The sequence below is a fragment of the Chrysemys picta genome, chromosome 5 (genome assembly GCF_011386835.1).
Source record: "Chrysemys picta bellii isolate R12L10 chromosome 5, ASM1138683v2, whole genome shotgun sequence".
Taxonomy (NCBI): Eukaryota; Metazoa; Chordata; order Testudines; family Emydidae; genus Chrysemys; species Chrysemys picta.
This window is the reverse complement of record NC_088795.1, coordinates 31,425,477-31,452,957: the sequence shown is the minus strand read 5'-3', so window position 1 is coordinate 31,452,957 and position 27,481 is coordinate 31,425,477. Positions and strand designations below refer to the sequence as shown.

The 27,481-nt window shown below is 39.7% G+C and overlaps 1 protein-coding gene across 3 annotated transcripts; it reads left to right on the top strand.

Moving 5' to 3' along the window:
* Positions 1 to 203: 203 nt before the first annotated feature.
* On the top strand, positions 204 to 27,275 carry CXXC4 (CXXC finger protein 4). 3 transcript variants are annotated; one of them, XR_010601278.1, is made up of 3 exons: positions 204 to 699; positions 3,086 to 18,465; positions 18,573 to 23,647. XR_010601278.1 is itself a non-coding variant. In XM_065596187.1 (3 exons), the coding sequence occupies exon 3, from the start codon at positions 3,327 to 3,329 to the stop codon at positions 4,473 to 4,475; it is 1,149 nt and encodes a 382-aa protein (XP_065452259.1). In that variant the 5' UTR covers positions 204 to 493; positions 624 to 699; positions 3,086 to 3,326; the 3' UTR covers positions 4,476 to 23,647. The 3 variants fall into 3 exon arrangements, 2 of the variants coding, with proteins under 2 accessions (XP_065452259.1, XP_065452260.1); XM_065596187.1 differs by having other exon boundaries at positions 204 to 493; positions 624 to 699; positions 3,086 to 23,647; XM_065596188.1 differs by lacking the exon at positions 18,573 to 23,647 and adding an exon at positions 23,656 to 27,275 and having other exon boundaries at positions 209 to 699; positions 3,086 to 4,343.
* The last annotated feature ends 206 nt before the right edge of the window (positions 27,276 to 27,481 follow it).

Here is a 27,481-nt window from a genome sequence, read left to right as displayed (position 1 = left end):
CACCCCCACCCACCGTGCGAGCCCTCCTGTGCAGCGGGGATGGGAGACGAACGTGGCTGGCTCCTGCGCTGAGCAGGGGATTTGTGCAGAGAAGCAGTGGCCCGTGTGCGCCTCCTGTTCCCGGTGTAATTTGCAGCCAATCATCAGTAGGTGTCCACATCCCTGCATCCTCCTCACCTCGGAGCCAATCACCCCCTCCCCTCTTCTTCTCTCTTCCCTCCCCTCCCCCAGCCACCACCACCCGCACATACACACACACAAACAGAGAGAGAGAGAGAGGGAGAGAGAGACTCCCTGGCTCCCTCCCTCCCTCGCACACAGCGACTGGAGACGGACCGAGAGCAACGCGCAGGGAGAGGAGACCACCGAGCACACAGCCAGGCGCTCTCACACATACACGCACACACATACTCACCCAGTGCCTGCTCTTTCCCCCCCCTTCCTCCTCCTCCTCCTTTTCTCTCTGCAACCAGGGGGGGAAAGCCACTTACAGGTATTTGTCTAGTGGCTCGGCGTCTTTATTTTTTCCCACCCACCCCCCTTCACAGTTTGTTTACAAGTATCAAAGTTGTAATTGAGGAGCCGCCAAGACACATCTGGATATTTCTTCTTCTTTGTGCTAGGGAGTGATGTGCAACTAATTAAAGGCAGACAGGCTGGTAGCGTCTGCAATTTCCAGCCCCCCAAATAAAGAGACTGGTAAGTGATTGTTTGGTTCTCTTGCTCTCTCTTTTTGTTTTTCCTTCTGGGGTTTTTTATTTTGGGGTTTCTTTGGTTGGGTTTTGGGGAGGGGGGATTGGTTTTGTTCCTGTCCTCTAGGATCGTAAAAGTAGATTAATGCGAGACTTGGGCAATAAAAGGCGCCGCTGTATTAATTTATTAATTAATCTGCACCCGCCCCTCCTCCTGAATGTTAAATATGACCTTTGATCTCTATGTCTCTGGCAGACCAGACATGCAATATTGAACATGTACAGGCACATTGGCTTAAGCAGGAACCAAATCATGCAGTCTGGATAGCTATTTTTATGATTATTTTTAAATGTGGACTATAGTTAAGAAAAAATCAATAGCTGCGTCTTAGGTACCCTTTTCATGCTCCAGAGATGCATCGATTAAACAATAATGACCTGGTTGGTGGGCACCATCATTTTCTCCTTTCTGATGGCAATAAACCTTGAAGGGGGATAGGGGTGGGGGATTGGAGAGGTAGCAAGAAAAGAAAGATTTTGTGCAGAATAGCCACTTTAATACTATGAAAATAAAGCATAAAATGCGTGTACTATTTAATATATCAAATTAAAGGCTAAAATGTTAACAAATTTCCCTCCCCAGTTGTGTGGATTTACTACACATGGTTGGCAAAACTAGTTTTATTGAGTAGTTGTTATTATGGACATGCGGTTACAGTTTCATTTATAGAAACTAGAGGTCTTTGCTATGTGCAAATTCTTAGCCTTCTTTTCCAAGTCTATGTTTAGCCTGGAGCTTTTGGGGGCACCCTTTTTATTGCCATCAGACCCCTGAAGGGAGCAATAGTCTCAGTTTTTCCTGATGTGAAAATAGAGGTGGTTCATGTGTGATTAGGGTCTTTATGTGATTGAAAGATGCATGCTAGTTCCTAATCCAGCCAAGGGTGAGGTTCTTTATCTAGATTTATTCTACCATAATCTGGATTTGTTTACATAAACCCTGCTTTTTAGAATATAACATCAGTAGATGATGAAGTTTTTGCACTTGGTAAGTTGGGCTATAAACGGTTCATTAATCTAATTATGATCCTAATTACTATAATTGATAACCATTTGAACTAGACATATTTTAGCCTGAAACAGTACTGGGCCACATTTGGTGTCCCGGAAGTAAAGGTTTCTGATCAATATATATAAATCTAAAAAAATGCTAGAATAAGTCTAAAATAAATATCCAGGTGAAGAATCTAGAAAACAGAGACTGATAATAGAATTGTGTTTTAGTTAGGTTTTGTTTTACTTTCTAAAGACAGAAATAGTGTGTCTTTTTCTCTATTATAAACTAAAATATCCCTCTCCACATCATAAGAATGGCCTATGAGACATAAAAGGCATAAAAATCCTTATTTCTGCATTAAACTTTTAAAAAATAAAATAATAAGAATAACAATGAATCTGTCAATCCCACTAATGGTTAATTCAGCAGGTAACCATATACCTAATGGAGTCTTTTTTTTTCTTTTTATAACCAATGTATATTCCTGTAATGCCTGCAGGAGGTGCTTAAAAAAAAACAGTCTTGTGCAGCCCCCATGGCTTGGAGATGGAAAAGAGCCTCCAGAGGGACTGGGGATGTTCAGCCCAGCTGCAGGCTCTGAGGTCAAAAACTGTGAAATTGCCTGGCTTAAATATTTTTATCTCCTCTCCTTTTTCATTTTTTAAAAACAAGCAGAACACCACCTTCTCTACCCCACAAGCACCACCACCATCAAATGGCTTGTACAATTGAGATCTGTCCTTGGTACATAGAATTAAGACCCTGACAGAACCAGCTGTGCTGGGATTCAAACTAATGACCGTCAGACACAGAAGGACACTGTGGCAGCTGGTAGTTCTTCCCCCCCCTCCCCATTTTTTTCTGCCTCTTTAGTTCAGCTTGTTTGTGGGCAGGCTCTTAGTATTGTGTGTTGCTTACAGTTTATTCTCTAATGCATTGTGGACTTTCTCAGTACTTCATATCCTGTTCATTTGCTTCTTCAGCCCATCGCTGCTTTCTGCTTTACTTGACATTTGCATGCCCTGGCAACACTTGTTCACACATTTCATATGCCCTCTGGTTATAGGTATTAGAGCCCTTCCACCCATCGTTTGCATGTCTTTAGCACTCCAACTGGTCCCTTTCCCTAGGCATTTGTCAGCGCCCCTCCCCAGGTATGCCCAGCTATTAATGCATTTACTCAGGGGGAGGTGAGGCAGAATAGACCGGGAGCGTGGCGGTGGGCTCGTGGCTTTATTGGTTCGCGTGCAAACGCTCTGGAATTGCTGCTGAGTGTGTCTGTGTGACTGTTTCCTGTGCCTTGACATCTTTTTGGAAATGACTTTCTTTATTTTAGTTGTCACAGTTCCTGGGAGAATGCAAACGAAGAGGCTGCCTGACAATTTGCCGTCTGCAGAAATGTACCCCAAAGAGGATTAACACCCCCCCTCCCCATCCATCCAGCACCCGACCCCATCCATCCCACCCAGACGACGGCTCCTGTGGCCCTCCGCCCTGCCCTACCCTGCCCTGCCCCTCACTGGTGTCCCCCCCCTCCACCCTTTCTCCCCCTGTCACCCCAGCATCCCATTGCCACCATGAACACCAACGTGTGCGTGGAGAGCGGCCCCAACCCCGAGGCCCCGGGGCTGCCCAAGGATAACCACCTGCCCGAGGGGGCCCTGAACAGCCTTGTGGATTACAACTCGGAGATGGAGCGCTACCGCTCCTTCGCCACCTTCTACAAGACCAACGGGGGCGCCTTCCCCCAGGCGGCCAAGATCGCTCGCATCACCACCCCCATCTTCCCCAGCGCCGCCGCCGCCGCCGCCGCCCGCATCGGCATGTCCCCCTGGAACTGCGATACCGCCACGGCCGCCGCCGCCACCGCCATGCTGTGGGGCAGCGGCGGCGGCGGCAGCAATACGGTCCCAGGCGGCGCGGCTGGTGCAAGGAAATCCTCCTCCGCCGCCGCCGCCTCCGCCTCGCTCCACGCCGGCAGGAGCAGCATGCACCATCGGAACGAGTCCCAGCGGCTGGGCAAGCCTGGCTGCGCGCCAGCCGAGCAGCCCGCGTTGCAAATGGCAAATAATAATTTCCTCTCCACCTTATCCCCCGAACACTGCAGACCTTTGGCTGGGGAATGCATGAACAAGCTCAAATGCGGCGCTGCTGAAGCAGAGATAATGAATCTCCCCGAGCGCGTGGGGACTTTTTCCGCTATCCCGGCTTTAGGGGGCATCTCATTACCTCCAGGGGTCATCGTCATGACAGCCCTTCACTCCCCCGCAGCAGCCTCAGCAGCCGTCACAGACAGTGCGTTTCAAATTGCCAATCTGGCAGACTGCCCGCAGAACCATTCCTCCTCCTCCTCGTCCTCCTCCTCCCTGGGAGCCGCCGGAGGAGGGGGGGCGGGAGGAGGAGGAGGAGGCGGGGGAGGAGGGGCAGGCAACCCTGCCAAGAAGAAGAGGAAAAGGTGTGGGGTCTGCGTGCCCTGCAAGAGGCTCATCAACTGTGGCGTCTGCAGCAGTTGCAGGAACCGCAAAACGGGACACCAGATCTGCAAATTTAGGAAATGTGAAGAGCTAAAGAAAAAACCTGGCACTTCACTAGAGGTCAGAGGAGATGATTTCTTTTTCCCCAGCCTCCCTCCGTCCCTGCTCAACCCCCTCCCCCCACCCCTCCAGTGTTTCTTGTCTAGCTTCAAGATGCAGCATCCCTTTTCTGAAGCCTCATTCAGGTTGTAAGGGTTATTGCATATGTGACACTGGTTTCCCTCACTGGCACCTGGTATGAACCCACCCTGAAAGTAGAGGGTGGGGGATGCTCTTAAATAAGAGTGCGAAGGAAGTGGGGGAGGGGGGTGGGGAATCCCTTTGACATTTTTATTTTGGTCCCTGGAAAAATCACTATAGTTTCATATAGTAACTAACATCACAGAGGATGAATTAAAATCTTCGTTAAGAGGGTTCTTTAACACCTCTGCACATGCTGGGCACATCCACATTGATGTGAACAATCTCTGTATGCTTATCTGTTATTTTAAAGAGTTCTGTCTGGAGACATGGAACAGAGTTTTACTTATATGAAACCAGGGGTGGAGGGTAAACACTTTTAAACCTGAAAGCAAATGGGGTGTTTATTTATTTTTTCTAACTTAATTGTTGCCATTATGAGATCTCTGTGCTTTATCTACTGTGTTTTCTATCTGACTGGTAATTATCTTTGATTTTTGGTGGAGAGGAGGGGGAAAAGAGCAGGAAAAGAATGTAGCTGAACACCTGACTTTTTAGTGGTCAGCGGTTCAGAACAAAGTAATAGCTAGTTATTTTCAGGGTGACTGATGGCAATTTGATTCAAGAAAGACAATTAGTCACAGAGTTAAATAGTTTGGTGAAATTGTGCTACAAATTCTTTTTGGCAATGCATTTTACAACATAATCCTTTTTTTGGTGTACTAAAATGTGATGTAAAAATAAGCACAGGTATGACTGAAATTATGTCTGATTGAACTGTATATACATTTATTTTTACAATATGTCCTCAGAACTGACAAATGTATTGAATATCACAAAGCTGTAAAGACAGGTTTTCAAGTTTGCTAGACATACAAAAGACAGACAGATATGATGTTGTGGAAATTTCAGTTCATGTATTGAGTACAAGAGACAATGATAAAAATACAAAAATATATGTAAAATGGCTATTAGGTGATATTTTTAGACAAAGGAAAACAAGACAGAGGAAAGACTAGTAATCATATGTAATCCCTTGTCATTATTAAAATTATAGTGTTGCTGGTTAGATGCACATATCAGACGTGTCTGAAGGTGTCGGGGCGAATGGTAGATTTAGTACAGAGGAGTACTGTGTATACTGGGTGACAGATTAAGATTTACAGTCACAGAAAATAGCAACAAAGTGAAAAACTGCAACTTTCCTGTTTGCATGTGTTTTGTGGTTATTTTCTAAATCATTGGTTGCAGGAGTTTTCTCCAACAAAGGGTGGGGTCTTGGGGTAAAGAAAAACAATCCTTCAGTTTGTTTGACACCAAATAAATGAATACAGCCTTATTGATATTAATATTGCCACTGAACTGAAGGAAATTTTGGTTTTTTATATTAAAATTTTGCCATTGTGATTTATTGTATTATATTGAGTCCCATCAAAATATCATGTTCATTCCTCCTTGCAAGAGTGAACTATCTTTGTTGAAAGTTTGGTTATTAGCCCATTTTTATTACATTTTCTTCAGCTGCTTTTTGTAAGTAATCCAGTATCACAGAAATACAGCAAATTATATGGATTTTTTCTGGTGCTAGACATCAGCTGTTAACTTTTGATTTCACTTACTGTTTTTGGTCAACAATATACTTCTGTTATATTTGTAGAAAGTTTTCAAAGAATGTTTATAATCACCCACTCTGCAATAAACAGATAATGCTGAATTTTAATATTGATCCACAATTTAAAGAGAGATTACTTTTTTTCAGTGGCACTTGTTCGTTCAGCGACGTTGAACTTTGTTATACTACTTAGGCAAAAAGTTCTTTTTCATTAGGTTTGTAAACCAAGATGCCTCTGTGATTTATTATTTATGATAAATGATAGATCCCGATGGATTATTGATTTGTTCAGAAAGTGAAATATTTCTAGAGGAGATTAGTTTATATGTTATCAGACTTTTGTATGAGTTTGTGTGCATTTCTAAACACATTTCATGAATTTCCTTGCTCCTGACAAAGGTGTTCTACAGCCTTAAAAAATGTTCAAGCATGTTATGAGAATGCTACCCATTAAAATTGTTTAACTGCTGTGGCTAGTAAAAAAAACATGGTTTTATTAGCCACTTGTGTACTTTCATAACCACCTGCCTTCACTGCTTTTCTTCATTTTTTCTCTCTCTCTCGCTGTCACACACACCTCTGCTGCTATATTATGACTGGAAGGAAGCAGATTTCTCTCTCCAGCTGTAGAGATATCAGTAGACGTTCATTCTCCGTAGGTCATATCCAGTCACAAAGCATGTCACGGCGTGTGGCTAATATCCTTACAGGCATGTTATTTGTCAGTAGGAAAGGAAAAGTTCCCAAATTGGATAACTCTCTATTTTTGGTCATTTTTCTTCTTTCTTCTTCTTCTTTTTTAATTAAATAATAAAGAATGATAGCATGACTGCCTCAAGCACATGTGCAGCAACACTGTTCTGGTTGTAAGGCAACCAGCTGGAAGCATGTCAGAGAGTGACAGGGCCTACATGACTGAACTGAAACAGCAGTCGTGGTTGCAGGTGGGTGAGCATAGTCTGCTTGCTGAACTGGCTTCTCAAGCTAGCTTGTCTTGTGGTCTTTGTAAATCAACAGATCTCGTTAGGTGATACACTATGACCTAGGTAGGCACCTTACTGAGACAATATAATAAGAATCAAGGGTTCAAGTTCCATTATATACATATGGAAATTGTGGTTGTCAGTTACATACAAAATATAAAGGATGTCGTCTACAAAATATGGAAATGACTAAAGATTGGAAGTGAAACTATGCAAAAAAGTCAGTAAATTGGTTGAAACCACTGAATTCATCTTTCTTTTCCCCCCTTAAATCTGTTCTTGTCCTGGTGCAATGAAGGCATATGATATAACTCTCAAGGTTAGTACACTAAGTTTAAAACAGATTCTCATTAATGCTTTCAGATTACCTGACCCTTACATTTTTAATTAAATGCTTCCCTTCCAGCCTTTTTTTCAAACTGATTTTATTTTCCCATGTTTTTCTTATATTACCTGTGCTCTAGTATTTTTAACAGAATTTTATCATTACTAGGTGACTTTATGTATAGTATTAATAAATGTATGAAAATAAAATTGATGCCATGTATCACTCTGTATACTTGTGTATGTATACACTGTGTTCATTTAGATTTACAGTTAAAGAGGCATAACCATTTTTAGTCCAGAGAGATTACTTATTTTCCTCCCATTAGTACACATTTATATAACGCCTACTGTAAGTTATAAAGACTAAGAGCCAAATCTTACTTTGTGCCTTTCTCACTCTTTGAAGTCAATTGGCCTGATTATGAATTCACTAGTCAGTTTTATGCTGGTGTAACTCCATTGATTTCAGTTGCACCACTCCTGATTTAAACCAGTGGAATATCAAAATCAAGCACAGAGTCACTCAACTGAGTAAGAGTGGGATTTGAGCACAACATTAAGTACTTTTCATACTTGGGCATAGTGTTACAATATTCGGTGTAACGTACTTTATTTGTAAAAGATACATGTTAATTAATTGAGTTACTATTGTAAAAAAATAAGCATACTTATTTTCCATTCAAAAACAAGTTTTCAATATTAAAATTTAAATATGAAGGGCCTAATCCTGTTCCCTTTGAACTCAGTGTGGTTTTGAGATTGAGTTAATTGAGAAAAGGATTGGGTCCACTGATTTCAATGGAAGCAGCATTTGACCCTGAAAATGTAGCAGCATATGGCATTGCCACTAGGGGAAAAGGGGACCTGTGGGCAACCTCAGCCCTTTTGCTCCTTGTTTTGGTGGCAAATGTGAACATTGTTAAGGCAACACTATGGAGCTCGGTGGGTAGGGGTCAATTAGTGGGGCCTCAGAGGAGGCATTTTTCCTTATGTCTTTCTAGCTTTAAGTTACATATTTTGATGGGAATCAATAGTGTGAAGGAACACTGGAAAATTGAGAGGGAACAGGCAGCTAATGTGAATGTCAGGATGACTAACTGGAAAGTCAGATGAAAGTGCAAACTACTCTCTGTGTTTAGTGATCAGCTCACTGTCTGTGTTTCCTGTTGTGCACTGAATTAATTATTACTATTAGTTACTATTTGTGTTAGCATAGTGCTTAGCAGCCGTAGTCCTGGACCAGAACCCCACTGTGCTAGGCGTTGTACAAACACAGAACAAAAAAATAGTTGCTGCCCCAAAGATCTTATAATCTAAGCAATTGCATCAGTCTCTTATGGGCTCATTTCAAGAATTTGGTTATGAGCCATAAATCCCGCACCAGTCTGGGACTTTGCAGTTTCTTCCTCGTTGTACAGTTGTATTCTGCCACAATGCTCTTGTTTTTCCATCTCCATGACTGAACTCTTAGGGGAAGTGGTAGAACATTCTTAGGGGAAGGTTCTTGGCTCTGGAATTCACTTCTCCTTGCAATGTACTAGAATCAGAATCTGGTGATTTTATTTGATTGTTTCTTTGTTTTTTTAGAAACAGGGCAAGATGCATTTGTTTCTCTGTGTTTTCTTGTTTTCTGCTGCTTCTTCTTCAATTGAGCATGTAGCCAAAGAGGTATTTATCTTGTCAGTGGGTGGAGGAGACAGAGGCAGTTTTGCTGAAACTTTGCAATAGCTTTTTTAATTAATTTTTTGTAGCATTCACCTGTATATTACAATGATGGGTATGATAGACACGAATTAAATAATCAGTTCCTTTTGGCCAGCTGAGATCCCATCGAGACAATGCGCATCACAATGACTGCTGCTTCAAGGTATAGTTTGGAAGAGCTGCAGGCATCTTCACTCACTCTGGTTGACATACGGCTTAATCCTGCAGCTGCTCAGAAATCTCATTGAAGCCATTTGCAGTTCTACACATGGGACAGGGTCCTGCAAGGTGTGAAGTGTCTTCATCTTTCAATTAAGTCATGAGAGGCCAGTGAACTTGAGGACCTTGGAGAAAGCATTCAGCACCTTTCCAGATCAGGCCTGCTGTCCCTTTACTGATCAACAATTCTAAGGGGTTCTTGATCTTTAAAACTGTAGAGGAATTGGTACCTTCTTAAACAGAGATGGTATTTAATCTTTTTATTAAATTTCATATTTTCTTACTGTCTTTATGTAATTTTTAGAAATACAAACCAAACAGAAACCACACCAATTATTGGTGTACAATTCAACCTATTAATATAATAAAATCCCCAAATTTTTAGTTCACCATTGATGGGAGACATTCACAGACTACTGTTGATGAAATGCACTAGAATTTTGTGTTGTGCGAGATGGGAATGAATGCTTTTTAAAATGAAATGGACCACCACCAAAGAAGTCTAGCACCACCAAAATTAGGTACTAAATTGAACCTAATTTTAAGGAATCAGATAGACAGCCATACCTGGTTAAACTTTTTTTGTTGTTGCAAACTCTACTTTTTACTCAAAAATCATTTATATTAACTAGTCTAGTGTTGTTCATCAGTAAAATGCCTGAATGATCAGAGAGTAACAAGTTATGACAGTTTTTTGTATTTTCATTGCATGGACTATGTCTTTGCATACCTTTTAAAAATATTGTGTCAGGATTATGGATCAGATTCAATCCCGAGTTACAGTCATTTATTTTAATGAGGTTGCACATTGTTTAAGTCAAGATTTAATTTGGTTCAGCGATCTCAAGGTATTTTACCTTATATAAATACAATGGGTGAATTTTTGGCCCCATTGCAGTCAATGGGAGTTTTGAAATTGACTTCAATGGGGCCAGGATTTAATCTAGTATTGTGACTGATTCATCACTGCATTTTTCCAGTTTTACGCTGGTGTAACTCCCCTGAAATCAATGCATATTGATTTGGTGGGGTTGAACTGATTGGTTCACAATTTATATGGTAAATAAGATCAAATATTTGTTTGGTAGAAATAAGCGTAATAAGTAAAATTTTGAAATGGACCTAAGGGTCTTAGTAACCTAAACCCCATTTTCCAAAGTGACCTAGGCACTTAGAAGCCAATTGGAGTATGCTCCTAAGTCACTTAGGTGCCTTTGAAAATTTTATCTAGTGGTGTATTTGTTCAATGCTTGGATCATACAAATAACTACATTGTGTGGGCTATGAACTGCTTGCCAAGTAGTCTAATTTAAGTCAATAGGACTCCTTGTCTGAGTACCTCACCATACTGTTTATTCGGTGTAAGAGTTGCAGAGTTAGGGCCTAAATATTTGCATTTATATAAAGTATTAATATTTTATTTTAATCAGCCAGATCCTGAAGTTTATATTTATTACTTAGTCTTCCAGAACTCTTTCTGAGGTCAGTGGGAGTTTTGCTTTAGTAAGGAATGAGTTAAGACTTCAGCTGTTGGCACACTATGAATAGCAAGTATGTGGAAATACTTTTAAAATATATATATTTTAAAAAGTCTGCTTCAGAGACTTTGATAATAATCCCAGTTGATAAAAGCCAGTTACAAATTGCTGTACCACCATTAATGTATTTGTTGTATAGTGACCATTATGGTATTGATAGTGCAGTAAAACCAGGAACAAATCATTTCAAATTATACTAAAAAAAAGTATCAATGAAAGGAAAGTTGGTACCCTGAATGTGTAGGTTTTAAAGTTTAAGTTTGCTGAATAAAATATCCCTATGCAGGTAAACCTAGAACTCACAACTTTAATAAAATATTACAGAATCTGTTCAATCACTGGTTTAAATTTTAAATGGTCTTTGTGTAGGACATGTTGTGAAAGGTTTAGGGTAAAATTTTCAAAAGTGTCTAAGTGACTTAGGCTCCTAAGTGCCCAAGTCACTTTTTGAAAATGTTCCTAAATCTCATAAGTGACTCTATGGGACTTAAGTGCTATTGAAAATGGGATTCCTAAGTCATTTACATGCTTTTGAAATTTTTTCCTGTAGGCACAGTTATTTTTGAGGAATAGTTTTGTCCTCAAAAAGCATTCTCTGTTATTGTAATCTATATATTTTGGGGAAAATTCAATTTATCCACTTGTTCTTGTCCTCTTAAATCTCTCCTTTGAGTGCTCACACTGAACAATAACATTGTTTCATTTGACACTATTCCGCTATTTGGAAACTCAAAGCTACAGTGGCTTATTTTTTCTGTTTTGGGTGCATTTGTATTTTTTGCAGTCATATCTTGTTCCATCACATGGAAACACCTGTCCTAAAATTGAATTATTCTGCAGGGTAATCTAAAGCCTCCCCCTATTCAGCATCATATGTTTTCTGTTGTTTATTGAGTTATGTTGCACCATACTTCAGATGCGACAGCCATTTAATAATGTTGAAGCCTTAGCTCTGCAGGGGCTAAAAAGATCCCAGCAGGCTTGTTAACTTCTACTCTCAAACATTATGGGAAATATTTTCTCCTCCCTGGAACTCCTAGGCTTCCTCTTAATTTATTTTAAAACTATAAAAATCCATAGCCAGGTATCTATTAAGCCTACTGGATTTTTGCAGTTTTCTAGTTTCACTGTTACTTAATATTTAACCAGGTGCTCAGATACTACAGTGATGAGTGCAATATTATAAAAACCTACAACCTCAAGTCTAGGTTATACTTTGTGCCTTGTTCTTACAGGGTAACAAACTCATCAAATACTTGCTTATTTAGCTACATTAGTGTTTCTTTTTTCTGCTGTTACTGAGTACTTTTACTGAGATTACTGAATTCTGAACATTTCAGAAACCTTCTTGTTTATTGTCTCAGGACAGTGCATGTTTCAGCTCCATTCTGACTTGCAGTGAGTTACAATTTATTTTATGTAGCGTCTTTAATACTCAATATCATAAAACACTTTATTAAAAGAGCCATTTGTAAGGTAAGGAGAACGGAGAGGTTTTAAAGGGAGGAAATTATTCAGTGGCTTAAAGAGTGAGGAAGAGAGAGAGAGAATTCCAGATGGACAGGGCAACACAATGAACTCAAGACAATTACAGTGAATTTTGTAGGGAGTGGACACAGGGGAGTTCAAGATAGGTAGTAGTCAAAAGAGTGGAGATGAGGACAGATAGGTAGGGTAGAACACAACTACAGAGAGGTCTCACAATAAACAATTTTGATCTGGATTCAGAGCCAGTAGAAGCTCACAAAAGATCGGAGAGATACAACCTTCTTTTTATAGAAAAATAATAGCCTATTGCATTCGGACCATAAAGGAGAGAACTGCTGTAGTCAGGACAGGAAGTGACAAAAACTTGAATAAAAAATTCAACAGAAGCTGCATAAAGGTAAGGATGAATTCTTGCAATGTTTCATAGCTGATGTTAGAAAAATATACACATACTCAAAATATCCGAAAATATTATCGGCGTCTAGTATGACCCTTGAGGTCTCTGGTTGTGGGACAAAGTACAGATCTGATTTAAGGAGAATAAGAGCAAAATTAAAAACATGAGACAAACAGGATGTTTTATCCAGGAGGAGCACTGCTATAGTTGATGTATTCTGCAATAGAACATTATGGTGAAGCCAGGAGCTGACAGAGTCAAGATAGGCCAGTGAATGAAGTGAGATGGAGAGTTGGTCTGCAAGGTCTTGATGGGGAAAGTGGCAGTCAGACAGCCCAGAAACAGTTCAACCAGGGGAGGACAGTGCTGGAGATGATCATGGTTTAAAGAAGGGCAAAATTATTGATAATACTGAAAGCTGCATTGAGATCAAATAGTGCAAGAAGAAAGAGGAATTTGTGGTTGGGGCAGAGCGTTTATCATTAACTGCCCAAAGAGGCACATTCTTAAAGATGGTGAAAGGGTTAAAAACCAGATTCAAAGCAGTCAAAGAGTGTGTGCTGGGAAAGATGCTTAAATTGCTCAGAGTTTCCTGCTTTCTCCATGACTTTGCTGAGAGAAAGGGAGGGAGTGAATAAGAAAGGGTCTAATGAGACCTTTTCTGGTTTGTGGTGGTGGGGTAGTCTGCAGCTTTCAGAGCCGGAATAAAATCTCCAGTGGCATCAATGGGAAATTATGCCAATATAATATTGCAAGATGGAGGGGAAGGTTATGACAGCCGTTTTTTTGGGGTGGGTGGGGGATCTACTGAGGAGGTGGTTTTGTTCATGACCATGACCAGTGATGGTTGTAACTGGGACAGCAGTGGCCATTAGAAGTGCTGTGGAAGGAGTGCCGGTTGTAGGTGGAGAGAGGAAAAGGTGGCTGAGCTAAAAGTAGTGATGAAGTGACACAATATTTAGGCCATGTCTACACTACCCCTTTTGTGGGCAAAACTTATGTCGCTCAGGGGTGTGAAATAAAGACATCCATGAGCAACATAAGTTTCACCGGCATAAGCGCTCATGTGCACAGAGCTACGTCAGTGGGAGATGCTCTCCCGCTGACATTTTTAGATGGTTTAATTATGTCACTGCACGAGCCATCTTACAGCGGCATGGCTGCATCGGTACAGCTGTGCCACTGTAAGCTCACTAGTGTAGACATGGCCTTAGATTTTCAAAAGAAAGATGATAGCAAACACCACCTCAATGGAGAGGGGTTGCAGGGAGAAGTGTCAGAATGGAAAAAGGATTTGGATTGACACTGAATTCCCAAGACCCTGGATTATGATTGACAAGAGACACTCAGTCTTCACACACTAGAAGAGGATTTTAAAGATAGTGAACTGGTCTTCCACATGTCCCAGTGGATAGTGAACTCCAATTTATTCAACTTCTTTTCCATTGGAGATGATGTGGGTACCAGGGTGAACATGTGGCATGGGAAGCTATATAAGATTAGAGGAAGACAAGCTGATCAAGAGCTAAGGAAATGATGAAGTTGTTAGTACTGACAAGCTGATAAATGGAGGAAGGGAGATGATGCTAGCAAACGGAGGACTAAGATGATTCATTGAGTGGGCACTGCTTGGCCTGTATGTTTTAGGTTATTAGAGGAAGGTATAGGCTCAAGGAGTGCAATTTTGAATTTGTGGAAGGAGTGATCATCCTGACGCAGTGTCAGAGAGCTAGAGATGAAAAAGGGGGAGCTGGAAGTGGATTATGTTGAAGGTGTGATCTCCTGAGTGGATGACAAAACAAAGACAAAATGTATCAGGGAGGGAAAAAGTCAGAGGCAAGAAGATGTTTGGAGAGGCTATTAATATGAATAGTGAACTCACCAGTGATTCAGGGGCGGGGGACTAGATGAAAGAAGGGATTGGTAATGAAATATGAAACCTGTCCCCTGTAAATCACCAGTTCAGCCCAGCCCAGCCCAGGATGGTGATACTTATAAACTGTAATACGCCAGTGATTGTTTGGTGGCCTACTGTAAAATGAATTGGAGGTCTAAGTCTGGTGAGGGTGGACACCTCACAAAATCATGCCAAGTTGAGTGTTAATTGTCATTGTAAAGGAACTCAGAAGGGAGGCCAAGGACTGAATGGCCTTGGAAACAATATGCAACCTTTTAAAATCTAGAGGTGATCCTTCCAGTTGCGGAATTTGGCTTAAATTCTAGGGAAGACTGTGCTGCTGCTCTTCTTGCTGGACCTAATCTGTGGATATGTTGAGTTCACCAGGCTTCTGGACTGTCTGGCACCTTTAACAATCACTACATTGATTAAAAACAGTCCCTTGCTCCTGGAAATTGAAGATGTCACAACTAATTACTAGAGCTAGTTGTTATTTTTTTGACAGTTTTGCCACAAACAAGGAAGCCTTTTTGTGACCATTTTTTGACTAACTCTGCTACTTTCACAGTGTGAGAAATCCTAATGGATTAATTGGTCATGATGTCCTATTGATTAGATCGGGGTCGGCAACCTTTCAGAAGTGGTGTGCCGAGTCTTCATTTATTCACTCTAATTTAAGGTTTCGCGTGCCGGTAATACATTTTAACATTTTTAGAAGGTCTCTTTCTATAAGTCTATAATATATAATTAAACTATTGTTGTATGTAAAGTTAATAAGGTTTTTAAAATGTTTAAGAAGCATCATTTAAAATTAAATTAAAATGCAGAGCCCCCCGGACCAGTGGCCAGGATCTAGGCAGTTTGAGTGCCACTGAAAATCAGCTTGCGTGCCGCCTTCGGCACGCGTGCCATAGGTTGCCTACCCCTGGATTAGATCATTTTAGGTTCAGCGGTGTAGGAAGGAGGAGCAAAGGTTGCTCACCGGCAGCATAGTTCTAGGTCGAGAGAAAGGAAATATATATTTAGATTTGGTGATGACAACCATGCCTCATCTATGTTTTGAGATAGAGGTTTCTTAGAAAAAAGGTAACCTAGAGGACATTAAAGAGATGTCAAAGCTTGAGTGCTAAGTCGTGTTCCAGAGGATGATGTACCAACAGGGATTTCTTATTAATGGATTGAATGTTAACAAGAATGCCTGTGGGGGAGGGGGGGCCTAAGTGATAGGGACTGATGGATGGTGTTCCTAGGGATTAAATTACTATAGTGACAGACTGTGTGTGTGGAGGGAGAAGGGAGTTTATAGCTGTTAATTCATAGCAGAGTAGAATGAGAAGAAATAACAAGACAGATTTTAGAAGGGAACAGGGACAGAGCTGTAAATGGGTCATGAGTGGTTTTGATTTTTAGTATTTTTTGTAATATAACCTCTTGATATTTATATTATGTTGATGTGAAATAGCCAAATGCAGTGTTTAGGATTACATTTTAAACTGTTCTTAATATCACATGAGCTAAAGTAAATAAATTGGATGCTACCATATTTTAATGTGAACTGTGATCCTGAAGGTACTAATTCATATCTCCTCTGGACAGGTTAACATTTTTCCTAGCTCTCTTTACTACAGTGCTTCTACATGTCCCTTCTCCTTCCCTGAAAAATAGTAAATAGAGTGTCAGAGGCCAGTCAGAATAAACAAGAAACAATCCCTGATGCTGATTGAGGCCTTTGGGCTCTATTTATTAAATAATAAATAATAATAATAATAATGTCATCATAAGCAGCTTGGAAGCTGCCTTCAGCAGCTAATCAGCTCTGTCCTCAACTTCAGGTATAGATGAAAATCCACAGGAATTAAAAAATATTAAATGACATTCCTCTGATGTTGATTTCTTCTGATTCACCTTTGACAGAAAGCTTTAATTAAGGACTGTTGTTTAGTGCCAGATCATGGCTGCACAGTAACATAAAGGGAAGCAAGATCCCCACCACCATCTTGCACAGCCTTTCCAGATCACTGCTTTGGGTGCAGGGCAATGGGGAAAGCAGGATCTACAAGCTTGCTACTCCCCCTCATGAGCAGATGGGTGGGGAGACGCAGAGTCTTGGCTCCAACCCTCAGTTTTTTGGCCAGCAGAGCTGAATTGGCATAAGGGAGAGAGTGTGCTAGAAAGGGACTGTAGCAAATTATTCCCCAGCCCAGAAGAAGAAGGGCAAAACTGTTCCTTCCCGAAGCTCTTCCTGCTTCTTGGGGTGACACATGTACATGCCAGTGTTCAAAGAAGCACTGCTTAACGGCACAATCTAGCCCTTAAGGATTTAGGACCAGATGGTGAAGCACCTATTTATGTTGGGGAGATCTTACTTATGTGAGTAGTTTCCTTGAAAGCCAGTGAGACTACTCATAGGTGTAGGTGCTCACCAACACGATTAGGGACTCCATGATCTGGACCTCAATATTTCACGGCTGATATTTTTCTCAACGCTAGTTCTGGTTCCATGCACTTACTGATCTGTATTTACTAACTGTTTTCCACAGTGATACTATTCACTGATATTTTTAAAATGTTAAAATTCTTCACCCATTTCCCAAAATTTAATCTCATGCTTTTAAAAGATGTTCCAAGTAAATTCAAGTAAAAGAAAACGAATATATGAAACAAATAATGTCAAATACTGAATATAAATAAAGACCATATCCTATTATCCTTATTCCCATCGAGACGTACCTTACTTCATGAGTAGATCCATTTATTTCAATTGGGGCTACTTGCTACGGGCTACTACTGACCGTGAGTACAAGTGGAGAAATCTGGCCCTGTGAGGACAGGTCTTTAGTTCTGTAATTACCACAAGCCAATTCTGATGCCTTGAATTGTACTTCACGCCTCAAATAGCCCCTTTGAAATCTGTGGGACTGCTTGCTGTGTCAGGTACTGAAAGTGAGTTAGGGTATGACACCCTGGTCCAGTTTTTATTTCTATGTAGTATCCAGTGTAGTGGTTTACGTTTTGCTGTACGAACTTGGTGGCAGAGAAAGTCAAATGAGTTTCCTAATCTGGTCTGTTCTAAATCTGGTTTGTGTCAAATACTGCATGGAAGATATGCAATACAAGTGGAAAAATAACTGCCAGTAAAAAGATTCATGTCCTCTCGAAGCAAATAAAACTGACTTTTAACATAAATGTTAAATCTCATCCCTGGTATGAAGGAAGACAGGAATGTGGCTCAGGTATGGTAAGAGATATTTTAACTCAGATTGTTAAAATAAGCTCATCACTGAGTTTCTGACCTGAAGTACTTGTTCCACTTAACCGACAAGTCCAATCTTAAGTTGGTTGTTAGAGGACATCTGTTACAGTATGGTATAATTTATAATAAATAGAAAGACAGGGTCTGTGGATGGAAGGTAGCAGAACCCAGCAGATCCTGGCAAATGTGGAGAATGACAGCAGAACCCAGCAGATCCTGGCAGATGTGGAGAATGACAGCTCCATGGTATGCTTCCATCTTTGTCCAGATCCTATGGAAGCTCTTCTGTGGGGTTAGGACTCTGCAGGATTTTGTGAGGAGATGCCAGGGTTGGAGGGGGAGTAGGAGCTCCCTGTGGAACCAACCCCCTCCCCTCCCTCTGTTAGTCAGTGGATATTCATGCCTAAATTGTATTCATGCCTACCTGAGACACAATAACTTGTCTCTGTGCCAGCACAGCTAGCCTGTTCAATGGTAGCACAGCTCAGCAAGATCCATCAGAAGGGGTTGGGAACAGGGCAGAGAAATAGCTTGAAAAGGCAGCCTGTAGTTTCTCTTCTGTGCAGATTTCCAGGGTATGGAAGGTTAGGAGTTCACACACTCCTCTATGGTTCTCCAACCTCTCTAGCCTGAGGGAGAATTTCAGGGAAACTCTGTGAGTTGAATCTGGCATTTATTGGGTACCCCAAAGCCATTCCTATATTTGTAAGTATATTCATGGGTGGAACAAACTGGCTGCAGAGAAGGTGCAGATAGGGACTTCACACATGTGCACAGCACAGCTTAACTCTGTCAGCTTCACCTAGTCACTTTGAAGGCGACATTGAGGTGTATAGGTTACGAGGGTGTGAACCAAATCCCTGCAGAAAGCAGCACCAGGGTAATGGCCTTATACAGCTGCCCTGCACCCTCACCTTGGGCTGGGAAAGGATTTCTTCTTCCCAATCCTTGCATAGTATCCTGCACAAAGGTAACTTATTCTGGCTTTGTGTGATGGAGAATACACTCCATGTATTCATACCTACCTTGTCCCTACTCTTCTAAGACCTGCTCCAAGGAGAGTAGCATGAGGAGGAGGGCTAGTCTGGTGGGAGAGTGGGTGTGTTTTGGAGGATATAGATTTACACCCATTCCTGGACACGTGAGTAGCAGCCATCTTTTATTAGCCTTAAAAGAGGAACCTCAGGTAAAATGAAGCTTCCATCAGCTTGCAGCACTGCAGGTAATAGGTCTGGCTTAGTGGAATGGACAAGGGGGACACCACATGCCTGGACAGAGCTTCCTTGCCTCCTCAAATGTTCTGCTATTTTCTGGCTGCTTTGTGGATTTTGTAGAGTATAGTAGTCCTTTAACTAACTAATGCTGTGTTATTCATATATATAAGAAACCTATTCAGCTAGTTACTTAAGCAATAGTAACTGGTAGCCAGCCCCAGATCTTGGGCTGATAATGGATGCAAAATGCATTACATGCAGGAATTGTGATAATCTATCCTTGGCCTTGAAGACTAGCTTCTCCTTATCCCTCCAGTCACACATCACATGGCACCAGACTCTCCAGCTTGTGCTAATGTCTGGTAGTAATGACATAAGTCTCACTGGGCCAAATTGTGCCATTTTTCCAGTGGCCCAAGTACAGAACTGGACCTGTGACTTGGGGATTTCAGGGAGGCAATGTCCCTCACAGAGAGCCACTCCTTTCCCAAGCTCCCCAGTACACAGGGCACTGTGCAGAATGGTCCAGCCTGCTTTTTTTCTATGCAGGTTGGCCCACTGCACAGGTTGGTTTGGGGTCAGGAGAGGACCCAAGGGCCTCCATGTTCCATTTATGATACCTGTGTCTTTGGGGCATATTAAGGGAATAGTCCATGCACTCGTCCAAGTTCAGGGACTGTAATTGTGATAGGCCTTTGCACAGGCCATGCCAGTGAGGGAAACAGCTTCTTGTGTGCACCCCAAACTCTGTGCACCCCATAAGGGCCTCTCATGGCCTGGCGTGTTTACTTCAGTGGTACTAGTCATGTCAGTATATACTATTCAGCATGAATAAGGGGTTCAGAATCTGGCCTGCAAGTATCTGGGTGTGTGTAAAAGCCAAGATTTGAATTTGCTACTGTGCTTAAAGGGTTTTCCTTTAAAATTTACAAATACTCAGGTCATAACTATGTATCCTTCTCAAATACATTTCTTTTTTAAAATTTCCATATGCTGCTACAAAATTGTTTCCCTAATGCTCTATATAAAATAATAATAGAAATATGTAATCTAGCATCTGCAAAGACTTGTATCGCAACACTGTATTAGAGCTACACTCACAGCAACAGTGTATACAGAATACATTTTTAAAACGTCTGAATTCTTGCACCAAAAAAGTAGCTGAGTTCAAGTTAAAATAGAGTCTGTGGTGAAGAATTTAAAGAGTCTGTAATTTCAGTATATTTTGCTGTTTTGCTGTATTGGAAGCGTGTGTATGTGTGTATTTGTATAAAGGACCTGGTCTCACTAAAGTTAATGGGCATTTTTGCCCATGTGAACAGATACAGGCCCAATATATATAATTTTTAAAATGTTATTTTTGGTGTGTGTTTATTTAAAGGGATTTGATTGTGTTTCTCTTATCTTAAAGCCAAAAATGTAATTCTCTAGGCTGTTTATGTGAAGCTGACTTTAAAAATGCAATTAAAATATAATATTTCAAATGTTTGAGCTACTTCTTTTACTTATGTAGAAAATACTTTTGTTAGTTAAAGCTGACCCAAAGAGAAACAGAATAGAAAGTTTTAAGCTTGAAGGTCATTTCATATCAGGTTTGTTTAGAGATAAATTATCTGGAACACCATGCTTTATAGCATTACCTGTTAGGAGAAGCTGGGGCTGCAGGTTTTTGAGTTCCCTCCTGGGAATGAGGCTGCTGTTTGTCAGTATTTGCACCTGCATGAGCAGTGAAGGCTGCCTTCAACAATGCTGATCAACTCCAATTCTATTCCTTACTTCCCCCTCCCCCTAACTTCCAGGGGAATCTGTCTTTCCTGTCACTCAGGATAATGATTCCCTGCAAGCATAACCGTGATTCAGAAACTCACTGTAATCTCATCAAGAGTTTGATTCCCCAGCTGGGACTCTTGAATTTATATAACCAGAAGGTAGATGGTCATTGCACTTAAGCTTATGGATTGGTGTGCTGAGCCACCAAACTGGCAGAAAGATCTCTTTTCTACTGGCTATAGTCTTGTCCGTTGTGAGGGTAAAAATCAAAACATTTCATCCCATAAATTGGATTTGAGCTAATTTGATCCATCTATTCAATCCTCATTTTTTTTGTTTTTGTTTTTGTGTGGTTTAATGATTGAAAATAGTCACAGCTGATTCCCCAGTCGGTGGCTAGTGCAATAGATATTTAATTATATAATATATGTTTAATTATAATTTCCTATGCCGATGCAAAAGACCTTATCTTGTAGTTTTTCAGAAGCACAAATATTAAACAGCAGCTTTGCCCTTCAGAAATATTATTCTGTGTATTTAAAGGTCTGATTGACCTTTTAATCAGACACTGCACCTTTACTTCCAGCTGATACGACAATGTCTGACAGAGTAACTCAACTTGATGCTGCAAGAAAGTAAATAAATGCCAGCTCAACCCCAGATATATAAAAAAGTATTCATAGTGGAATATTTAAATGTCGCTTTCAAAGTCAATATGTAAGGGTAATACTTACACGTGATTAGCCATTCTTCTGAGGTTGATTTAGACATATGGTTGCTTGCTATTGTTCTAAACTCAGGCTTCTTTTATAGTCAACTTCTTTATAAATTATAAATTATATTATCAGCAGCCATCTTACAACCTACACAGAACTCTGTGGATAGTCTAGCAAGCATATCGTCTTTCTTTGGTATACCTTTGAAGGAAGCTTTGCTTTGCTTTTGTCATTACAGGTACATACCCTAGAACTGAGCATGTGTGACAGAATAGAATAGGAATTGTTAAAGGGGACATAATCAATACTTATTTTGGCACATACTAACAAAGAACACTCAAATATTCAGAGCATATTTATACAACAACCAAACTCGTTTTTGGAAGCTAATTTTCAGATGATTTATTAAACTTTAACATTCATAGATAGAAGTAGGATATTGAATAGTTTAGAATTCTGAGTACACAGCAGAAATTCTTTCTTCTCTGATATTCCAGTGGGAATGAATGATAAAGATAAAACAAGAGGAACTCTGGTTCCTTTTCATCCCCTTGCTATATTTATTAAACTGATTAATTTTAAGTATTTCTGCAAGGGGACCTGCATACTGTTTGAGCCTGGTTATTACAACTGATTACTTTTATGGTATAAAATGTTTGCCGTGGTAATTATTAGTTTTGTAGAACTTTGAAAAGATGCCTTAACTCATATAACTGATTGGCGGTGCCTCAGAGCATCTAGCGCTGCATCCATACAAATTTCTGGGTGTATGATTTATTAGCTGTATTTTGGAATGGAAACATTTAAAGGACCGCCATAAAAATATAGTTTAAAGACTGCTTCTTTTCAGTGGCATTCTTTAATTAAAGCTTCAACATAATCCACAAGAACTATTTCAAAACAATATTTATCTGCAATTTCCTTAAGCCCGTGTATTAGGTTTTTTAGTTACACTTCTTCAGATATGATATTTGCTTATGTGGATATTTCTTAATGAACCAAATACAGCAGGATGGAATAACTGATGTGAATTGGCATGTATGATTTAAGGGACTGATCTTGCTCTCACAGTAGTCAGTGTAAAATCATTAGCTATAGTAGGAGCAGAAATAGACCCCATAGTCCAATCTTTTGGGATGCGAGCACCATCAACCCACATTGAATGCAGAGGGAATTGAGGGCACTCAGTACCTCATAGAAAGCACTCAGCACCTTGCAAGATCATGGTTTAAGTCCTTCCCTGTATGTTCAAACTTGGGTGCCAAAAGCTGGGTGTCCAAGGGCTGATTAAGGCACTTAAGAGAGTGGTGCAATTTTCAGAAGTACTGAATGCTTGCCTGCAGTGGGAGTTGTGGGTGCTCAGCACCTGGGGAAAGTAAGCCATTTTTATTTAAGGCCCAGATCCAGGAAAGCATTTATGCATGTGCTCAACATTAAGCAAGTCAGTATTCTTGTTGAAGTCAGTTGGACCATTCACATGCTTCAAGTTCAAGCTCTAGTGCTTTGCTGGATCTGAACCTAAGTGCCAAAATATGGAATGAGATGGCCAACTCTACGTTGAAAATGTTGCCCTATTCTCCCAAGACATCAACACAGGTGCATCAGTTCACAGTGCACATTGTGATCATTAGATCAATGTCTTCATTATTCTTGCATTAAAAAAAATGTCTTGCCAAAGTGTGTGTCTGCAAAACCACCCAACTATAAGCATACACCCAGTAAATCAGTGGATAGGCAGAAACCTTTTCAAAATGGTATCGTTATTCTATGACTACTCTCCATTTTCCAGGCTATATTTACTAGATGTTTATAATTATGTTTTCATTTCCATGACTTTATTGTTTAATTAAAGAGGAAATAGATAGTACATAGTGTATGTATGTATAAAATCCTGAAATGGCACATTTTTAGAAGGAGGACATTTCTATTAATTGTTGAGTTATGTGAGGCATCATGTTATATCTAGATAACTAAAAATATGGCTGAAATGTAAAGGAAAAAACCACAAGAAGAAATCTTATTTTATAATGCCACAGAAAGAAAGCTTAACTTGTTTTCTTGCTTTTTTTTATAGAGAACACCTGTTCCCAGCGCTGAAGCATTCCGATGGTTCTTTTAAGCAGTAGTAGATCTTATTTTCAAGGCAGTCCGAAGTGAATGGCAAGCTAAAGTCTTGTTTTAAGAAACTGCTTAGTCCACCATTGAAGAATATACTCAGATACTATTTTCATTTATGTATAGGGGTTTCCTCAAAAACAAAATTTAAACAATCTGGGAGCCTGGGGAATTGGCCAGTTTATTCACATTCAGTACACTGAATCTTTATTTGATGTAACTTAGCTATACTAGTGAAGTTGTTGTCTATTTTTAAAGTGGCTGTAAAAATAAAAAAGTTTGGGTAAACCCCTGCTATAAAATCATGTATCTTTGAAAAGTAACATATCTATACTTCATTTTCAAATATATGTGTTTCAGTACTGTAAACTGTACAGATAGCAGCTTGTATTTTGTGTGTTTAGACACAAGGAGACAATCATGTCTGAGCATCTATGGAGATTAACGGTTTGTACACAACAGTGTGGTTCTGCAAGTTAAATCTGGAGCAATAAATTCTAGCTTTAAATATTATTTTGCTGGCTGGTTAGCAGCAGCAGCAGCACTGTTTTACCATGCATCCTTCCATAGAGACTTGATGCCAAGTTTTACAAGATTAAAAGATTATGATGCATCTAGCAATTACCTTCAGTTGTATTGTTGTAAGAGGGGAAGACAAAAAATCTAAGATTAATCTTTTTGAGCACTATTTTAGAGTAGTGGTTGTACACTTGCATTGCTTCCAAAAGAGCTTTACAGAAGGGTATCCCTCCAAAGTAACACACCATAGCTGACTTGCTTTTGACTGTGCTGTAGGGTGAAATGCACAGTATAGATGGACATGCGGAATCAGTCATTTATATATAGCATGTTCTAGCATACAAAATGAAAAAAGAGTACCATATCTGAGAAAAATCTATGACTCAATGTATTTACCGTCCCACTAAGAGTTGCTATGTAGGTTTTTTCAATAGACGGAATAAAATTTTTATAAAATATATGAAAATATTTTCGCTCCATGTGCAACATTTAGAGATTAGACTAGTTTATAAATTTAGACAGGCTTGAATATCTCCTGCAGTTGTGCAGGCCATGAGAGCCTGGGTATTTTTTAAGTATATAAGAAAACCCCACATTTTTTCAATGAGTGACTATTTGTCCCCACACATCTTTCTTTGTCCACTGATCTTGGGCTTGCTGAATAACTGGTCCCTTGGGCCTATAGTAGAATGCTTCACCATTCTTTCTCCTGTACTAGCTATGTATACAGAACATTTACTCCTCATAAAGGCAGAGAATAGAGTTATATAATTCAGATGTAATACAAGGATATGGAGGATACTGAGTTTATGTACACTTCATACAGATTACCTCATCACCTATTTATAGCTTGGCTTTGTTTTCACTCACATGAAAAGGCCACCCCATGAAAGTAAGAGAATGCTGTTATGCCACATATTATATATGTTTAGTATTTTATACAAGATAGGATGATAAATGCTAGTAGCATCACAGAAAAGCATGGAAATAACAGGCTAATGATGCAGAGAGTGTACCAATAGCATAGTATTTCAGCACTTTCTCCATTATCTGCTAATTGTTTCATACTGTTGGCACATGGCCACACTCACTTGCTTGACAAATATTGGGGGGTTAGGTGAGCAGCAGAGTGTGTCATCAGCTGTCTGTGGAGAGTCAGAGTTCTGGGAAAGTCTGAGGACTGACGAGCCCTGGCAATGGTCAAGCAACCTAAGGGCAGCAGATGGGAGGAGAAGCATCCTAGAATTGGCTGTGTAGCAGCAAGGGTCAGTAGAAGGGCTGGGACACAGTAGAAGAGCATCAGAGGACTGGTGTGTTGAGCTGGAGGAGATTGCACGTGCATTCTAAACGTTAGGGCTGACACATGTCCTGGGTTCCGTGTAGCACGACATCTTACATGTAATTTCAGAAAATAAATGCCATCTTTAATGTGCTCCCAACATGTGCCCCCTCTTATATTTTATTAAAGATCATTAATTAAACAATCATAAAATAAGCTTTACCTTCATTTACTTGGCAGCTTTGTACCTGATGTTATTTCATTTAAGACTTTCTGGTTAAGGCCTCCGTTATTTACTGCTGGACCAATGAGAGCTACATAAGGCCTTCTTTACCAAATTGTTAATTGATTTAAAAACTGACTGAAGCCTTATTTGCACATCTGGCTGGTGAGCTTGCCTTGCTTTTTGGAAAATTGTGATTGCTCTGACAGAAGTAGAGACAAAATTCAGTTCAGGCTACATTAGGTGTACAAAGATATTCATAGCAATGTACTTACTGTCTAATACCCTAATGTTGCATGTCTTGATGTGGTTTCTTTTTTTGTTTTGTTGTTTTGTTTTCAAGAACTGATGGATCTGTATATTGTAATTGTGGTGTTTTACGTCAATTCAAAATTGTTAAGAAAAGCAAACAAACCTGTTAATTATTAAAAATGAACAAGGATTGATTTTCGTTGATTCCCACATATGTCTTTTTTTTTTGGACATTGTTTCTTTATATCATCAATTTTCCATATTGGTAAAACAATATTTATATGATGTAGTGCATAGAGAGCATTTTTGTTTTTGATGTTTGAAGAAGGAAATTCCTTTTCTGGCCTCTCTCTTTCTCTCTCCTATACGTGGTACATACATATTTATAAATTAGATTATTGTCAAGTTCTAATTACTGAATTTGTGCTTTTCACAAGATCCTAAAATACTTTACAATATGAATTTTTTTATCCCTTTTTGTGTTCTTCATTTTCACAGTGCAAAAACCGCATAATATAACTTTGAAGTATTCTAGGTGTGAGCACTAAGCATGCCTAATAGAAAAAAATCTTTTTATCATACCCCAGATAAACCTATTAAATAATAAGGCTGTAAAGGAGGCACACATACACATTATGTGACTTAATAATAGACACTCCCTAGGAGAAAGGAAGTACTTCCTTTTGTCCAGAACCCCTGGTATGTAAGTAATACAATTAATGTTAAAGAATATAAAGTCTCTAAACGGGCTATATCTGTAATCAAATAATGAAGAAAGAAAGTAGTTAAATGAACATACCATTTAGGGTCGAATATATTCAGCAAAAAGCTGTAGTGGGTCTTTGATCATGGTTAGATGCATAGTGATATCAAACAGTTGGTTCTCATGTAGCAGCTAAATGTTTCAGATTTTTGTTTTTATTAAATTTGGCAGTTTCACACTGAGATCTACTCTATTCTTAGTGAATAAAAGACAGCTCCTATGTTAGAAAGTATTCCATTTTCACAAATGCAGGGAACTAGGAGATTTTTCAGAAACATGGGCCACAAAAATGTACTCCTTTCACAGTGTTCTCCTATTTCTGAACTGTGCAGTTATCTATTAAATTTTCTAAAAGATATTTGTGTAAGGTGTATGTATGCTTGTGCAATTATGAAAAAAAGCAGTTTTGGAAAACAGTGTATTTATTAAAAAAAAGTCACTTATGGGGCATGTACAAAACTGTATAAAAACATTCAGTTTGCCCAGTAAAGTTGTTTTTGTGATATTTCTGTGTTGTTGAATAAAGGACTTTAGTATTCAAAATATCTCTCTTTTTCCATAGACAGATTTTTGTTTGTGGGATCTTAAACACTGAAAACATTATCCTTAGAAAACTAATCTTCAAAATAATCAAGAAGATGCAAATGCTGTAACTGAATGAACACTACAAAGCTTCAGTACAGTATCGGCATAAAGTTTTTGTTCTCAATTGGCAGTTAATGGAAAAGTTGCATACATGGAGATGACAT